General features: G+C 30.6%; 1 protein-coding gene across 1 annotated transcript; it reads right to left on the bottom strand.

Annotated features, from left to right (window-relative positions):
• Positions 1-337: 337 nt before the first annotated feature.
• Positions 338-2,936, bottom strand: LOC129893196 (cysteine proteinase 3). Its single transcript, XM_055968685.1, has 7 exons — positions 2,730-2,936; positions 2,513-2,634; positions 1,888-2,003; positions 1,556-1,629; positions 1,204-1,468; positions 886-1,017; positions 338-795 (listed from the first exon to the last, which is right to left on the bottom strand). Exons 1-7 carry the CDS (start codon positions 2,894-2,896, stop codon positions 622-624), a joined length of 1,050 nt encoding a protein of 349 aa, XP_055824660.1. The 5' UTR covers positions 2,897-2,936; the 3' UTR covers positions 338-621.
• Between the last annotated feature and the right edge of the window lie 3,064 nt (positions 2,937-6,000).

Raw genomic sequence — 6,000 nt, 5'->3', positions numbered from 1 at the left:
AGTTAATTAGAAATACTAATATGTATAAATGCTGAAATAGTTAATTAGAAATAATAATTAGAAATATTTCTAGGATTTCTACTAGGTGTCTTATAATGGTGCTTTGTGTTTTGTATAACACAAGGGAACTTGCCTTTCAAATGTAGGAGGTGATTCACGCTAATTTGACATAATTCTTTTGGTTAGTCACATGAATGATGCGAGAATAATGTCGGACGATATTATTTCCACTACTGAGTGGTAGAATCTACAAAATTTCCAACTGTGGCTTGTCTGCGAAACCCAAAAAAGGACAACTACGGACATTAAATCCATAAACAATTTTGACAATAAAGCATTAACCAAGGACATCAATTGACTAACAATTTTAACAATAAGACATCCTTCTTCCCTCCCATTACTTGTATTGGTATAAATTACATAGGAATATTTCCTGTATAATAATCTGTGTGAACTCAATATTTCTATTTTATTCATTTCATGTAAGTAGCCTAAACCATTTTTGTATGTATATCCACACATGTTCTTAATATAAATCTGAGAATGGAACCTGAATGCTGCTGCATCATTAACTGGGACAACACGGGATTTATGCAGATCTTTTTTACAAACCTCCAAAACTTAGGCAACGACTGGGAAGGATGCGCAAGTTGCAATACCACACATGTTCTTTCCCATCTCCATTTTGAAGTATCCATTGTCACCCCAATCTGCTCCCCATGAGTTCTTTATGAGCCAGTAGGGAACGCCATCTTCAACACCGTAACCCACAGCAAGAACAGCATGGTTTACGTCCTGCCAATGAAACAGCCGGCCAATGTTTGTAATATTGTCCTGTTTAGGTGATGTCTAGATATTTGCATCTTCTCGGGACAGATGACTTACCATGGGAGTGTTGCCACATTCAGTGCTGGTGTAAACTCCACTCTTGTACTGTTTGAAACCTTTTATCACCTCAAACGCAACACTAACAGGCCTAACCAATGCAACTGCGTATTTCAGTTCATCTTCAGCACCCTGTAATTACACATATGTTAATTAGGAGTCCAACCAATGCTTATTTGACCATTCAGGTAATTGGTAAAAGCAGCAGCTCAAGCTTAAGTTCATGACTGAAAAACTCTAACAAGTTAAACAAATGGTCTGAATAACACTGGCAAAAAGTAGGTTCCATCGCCGCAAAATTAAAGAGATCTTAATTACCAGGGTAATATTGACAGAATTAATGACTTTGACACCAACATTTGCTTGTGAGAATTTACATATGCCATTCTTGCCGGTGTATGGATATGCTTCTTCAGTGTCAAGACCACCATTGAATTTAATGTACTCAAAGGCTTGTGATGGCAGCCCTCCATTGCAGCCAAAGTTATTAAAAGCTCCAGCACAGTCCACAAGCTGCTGCTCTGACAGAGAGATTCCCTTCCCAAATGCTTGGGCATATGCTGCCTCTAGTGCACCAGTTGTGCTGCCAAAACCACATATATATGCCCACTAAATTACATTTCAACTTTAAGAGTCCAATGAATGAATATGATTCGAACTATATTCTCACCTGAATGTCCAGCAAGATCCGCACTTGCCCTGGTCCTTGACTGGACTAACAATACCAGCTTCCCTCCAGTCTTTCTATAATCACAAAATTGGAGAGTTTGTTAGGATAAAAAAAAAATCTTTTTGCAACCAATTATATACATTAATTAACTCAGTACACGATCGACAGATGTTTAGAGTTTCTATGTTTATTAACGCATAATTCAACTCAGTGCAGTGCCACTATCTTGGAAATAATAAAGCATTACGTACAAACTAATTTAATTAACTCTAATGAGTAACTCCAGAAATATATAACCATAAAGCATCGGAGTTCATTCTCATTGGACATACCATCTCAGGCAGAACGTCGTTAGTGAACTTGAGATTGCCCTTTGTGGTGGCAGAACAGTTTTGAGACGCCCCCAACTTGTATCTACGGAACTCATCCCATGTTAGGTCAGTAAACTCTGCCATGAAACAAATAGTAATCGATAAAGAATGAGGGTCATAACAGAACAACATTATAATTAACAAGCATGAAATTAATGCACTCCCATCCCTACATCCACAACTAGATTAAAAGTTGCAAACACTTATCCAGTTGGACCTATATTATTTTTCCTGTCTATTGTGAGTTTATGACTTTGTTTTATGTCCATAATGATGTATATAAGAATTCAATTAGGAATTATTTATTTAGCTAGATTAGTTACTAAGTAATCAAGAAAGATCTTAACTTGTATAAAGTGATTGTGTGAATATTTTTTACATATGTCATCATGTTGAAATAGCTTATAATATTAATAACTAACTAACTATTCATAGTCAGTTTTAATAATTTGAAAACCTGCTATAACTAATTAATAAACATAGAATCTCTGTCACTGTTTTCCCTAATTCAATTAAGAAAGAAACTTTCCTTATTTTTATCTATGTTGTTTTCCTAGAGAAAATATTTTACAAAAAGTATATGTACCGTTGACACCGAGTTTGTATGATAGTCCTTTGCTGTTATGCGATCGAATCATCTTCAGATTGTCCAAAAATATCTCAAATCTTTGCTTGATCTCGTCAACGGACTCGTACCTTTTCCTATGCCTTTTTATAAACATATATTCAAAAGTACAACAATATTTGTATAATTATAATAAAGCAAAACGAAAGAGAATCAATCTCATTTCATATTTAGTAACCTGATAGCAAAGCGAGAAAATGAGAGAGCATCGCGAGTCTGGCCAACGACTTGGAGAATTCCGTTCTCCACGACTTGCCTGATCGGATTCTCATCGGCCATGGTAGCCGGTCCGGCAACAGCGAAAAGGACGGCGACGAGAACCAATAGGAGTGAGAAACGAGACATTCTAATTATTGTAACGTGGGAAGGGGATTGGACGAATATTGGTAAAGGCTGGTAGGAATTTATTGAGGTTTATCGGTCCCACTTGAAAAAGTATGGGCCGGTGCTGGGCGGATATTATTTTGGAATTTTTATGTAAATAAAATTTTTAAAATTTTTAGAATTATTTTTTTTATTATAATTTATAATATATTTATTTTTATTAATAATTAAAATTATCCATTATTCCCTCTCTCTTTCTCTCTCCCTTTCTTCCTCTTTCTCGTGCTTCCTCTCTTTTTTTATTTTTTATCTATTTTTTCTCTTTCTCTTTTTTTTTTCTTTTTTTAAAATAATAATTAATTATTCTAATTTAAAATTAATTTAAATAGTACCAAAATATTTAAAATTCACATATAATATTTAAAATATATTTATATTAAAAATATTTTAGTTATATATTCACCATGTGCATTGAAACATGCCTATAATATATTGAATTCAAAATCTATTATAATTATTTTTTTATTTTTTTTCTTATTAACGGAATCTATTATTGTGTTAAAAATATCTTAGTTATATATTCACAACTTGCATTGAAACATCTCTATAATATGTATAATATATTAAATTCAAAATGTATTACAATTAGAATTCAATACTATACATTGTTATGAATTCAATTGTTGTTATTTCAATAAATATAATATATTTCTAACAACGCAAATTAATTTAAATAGTACTAGAATATTTGAAATTCACACATAATACTTATATGACATTTGTATTAAAAATGTTTTAGTTATATATCCATCACGTGCATTGAAACATGCTATAAAATGTACAATATATTGAATTCAAAACGTATTACACTTATCATTTATATTTATTTCTTTTATTGTGTTAGAAATACATTACATATATATTTACATTAAAAAATTATATAATTTAAAAAATAGTAAAAATATTATTTTGTAATATCCAATCCAAAATTAAATTTTAAATTAAAACAATTACTTATTATTTTTAAAAGAGAAAAAGAGAGAGAGAGAGAGAGAGAGAGAGAGAGAGAGAGAGAGAGAAATTGACATAAAAAGGGGAGAAAAAATGGAAGAAAAAAAAAGAGAAGAAGGAGAGAGAGAAAGAGATAAAGAAAGAAAAAAACATAAGAAAAAAAATAAGAATGGGAGAGAGAGGAAGAAAAAGAAAGTTACTTGTTTTAAAAAGTATTGTCATTTTTAGTTAAGATGAAACATGTATTAAAACTCATAATTAATGCTATATAATATATTATTTAAGTAATTGACCCTATTATTTTTTTGGAAAAATTATGGAATAAGGCAAAAATATCAACATATTTATGAAAAACAAATATAATTTTAAAAAATTACAAAAAATCATTATACGTTGTTTGTATAGCAAACTCTTTTTCTCCCTTGTCTCTCCCCCCTCTCTCGCTCTCTCTTTCTCTCTCTCTCTCTTGCTAATAAGAAGGAATTCATTCAAATGTATTATGTAGCAATTGTATTCAATAAAATATAGGTGAGAGTTTTGTATTTTATATCAATTGTATTCGAAAAATTATATTTATATTTTGTATCAATTGTATTTGTATTCATACGAATATAATATACATTCATTTTCTCTGTCAAATGTATCATGTAACAATCCAATCAAAGAAAGGATGAATATAGTTGTATTCGTTGTATTTCAAATACGATTAATACAAAATATAAAACAGTTATGCATTAAATAAATACATAATACAATGCAAAATAAATACAAAATACAATCATCTCTCCTTCCTCTCTCGATCTCGCTCACCCCTCTTCTCCCTCTCTCGATCTCGCTCGTTTCTCTCCTTCTAATATGTATTTATTTTGATACAACCAGTTTATTTTTGTATTTTTTTCTCTGAAATCTGTGAAAAATATAAATGCGTAGCAAATTAAAGTGTAGATGTGAATTATAATTAGTGAAACTGTATCTAAGAAGTCTTTTTTGAAGCCTAATATTTGATGTTTCTGAAAGGTTTTTCTATTTATTTATTTATTTGGTTTCTTATTGATTTTGGTGTACATTATTTATATCGAAATTCGAGTAATTTAGATTTGTATCGCGTATGAACCTTAGAAGGCTTCCTACCAAAACATTTTTTTCCTTCATATCTAGATTCAAACTTGAACCGGGTAAATATTTAAGTGAGTAAAATTGGAGAAACTTGTTGAAACAATCTTATGGGAGAATCTTCAAGTGGGATTATATGCGTTGGCGTGCTTGCATACATGAACAGCATGGCGTACTGGATGACCTTAATGTTTTGTTATGGAATCTGTTTGGAAGTTTGAAATTAGTTACTCTTACCTAATATGGGAATATCCTATTTTGAATTGTCCTTTCTTTTCTTTTTTTTCATTTTTTAAATACAATATAAAAATAGCCACAAAAAAAAAGTTATTTAGTGGAGCGCTCCCAAATAGTGATCGATGACGTAGAAAGCAAAGAAGAAGACTAATTGAGCTACATATTAAACCATGGTCTACGTGAGAAGTAGAAATAATAATTTATAAATTTAAGAGAATAGACATATAGTAACATCAACATCTCAAGTTGTTCCAAATTTTCAAAAAGACATCTTAATTTTGTGTGCGTTCTATTATTCCACGGAATATTTCAAATCACAATAAATACACACTTTTTGCAAAACTTGTATTCTTAATATTTGAGCGTGTGTCTCACTCCCAATTAATAATATAATTTTTTTTTTCAATCCATTTAGTAAAAATCGGATAAAATTCTGACCCATTCACATTTGAATTTTGACTCTCTCCATTTAACCCTAAACCCCTTTTAGATTTTCATTCTACTCTCTCTATTTGATGATCAAAACCCTAAAGCATTTCAATAGTCAAAATTTGTTTTGCGGTGATAATTTCTTGAATTATGGAGTCAAAACGAATAAGTGAAGACTCACATGTTAATGACTTCTTGATTTGAATGAAAATTTTGATTAAAAGAAAGTTCTTTTAATATAGTAGTATTCAAAAGGTATGAATTGTAGACGTGGAAGATACATTGATCAAAGTTTCTTGAAAGAAGATTTTTTGAAAAGTCATCTTTATAGTGAT

This window comes from Solanum dulcamara, chromosome 6 (assembly GCF_947179165.1).
Source record: "Solanum dulcamara chromosome 6, daSolDulc1.2, whole genome shotgun sequence".
NCBI lineage: Eukaryota > Viridiplantae > Streptophyta > Magnoliopsida > Solanales > Solanaceae > Solanum > Solanum dulcamara.
This window is presented reverse-complemented; position numbering and strand designations above follow the sequence as displayed.

Excerpts from the sequence above, each read along its gene's own strand:
- LOC129893196 (XM_055968685.1), bottom strand. The coding sequence starts at position 2,896 with ATGTCTCGTTTCTCACTCCTATTGGTTCTCGTCGCCGTCCTTTTCGCT. Across the intron at positions 1,469-1,555 it reads GGATCTTGCTGGACATTCAG|CACAACTGGTGCACTAGAGG; the intron begins GTGAGAATATAG and ends TGGTTTTGGCAG. Across the intron at positions 1,018-1,203 it reads ATTCTGTCAATATTACCCTG|GGTGCTGAAGATGAACTGAA; the intron begins GTAATTAAGATC and ends GTGTAATTACAG.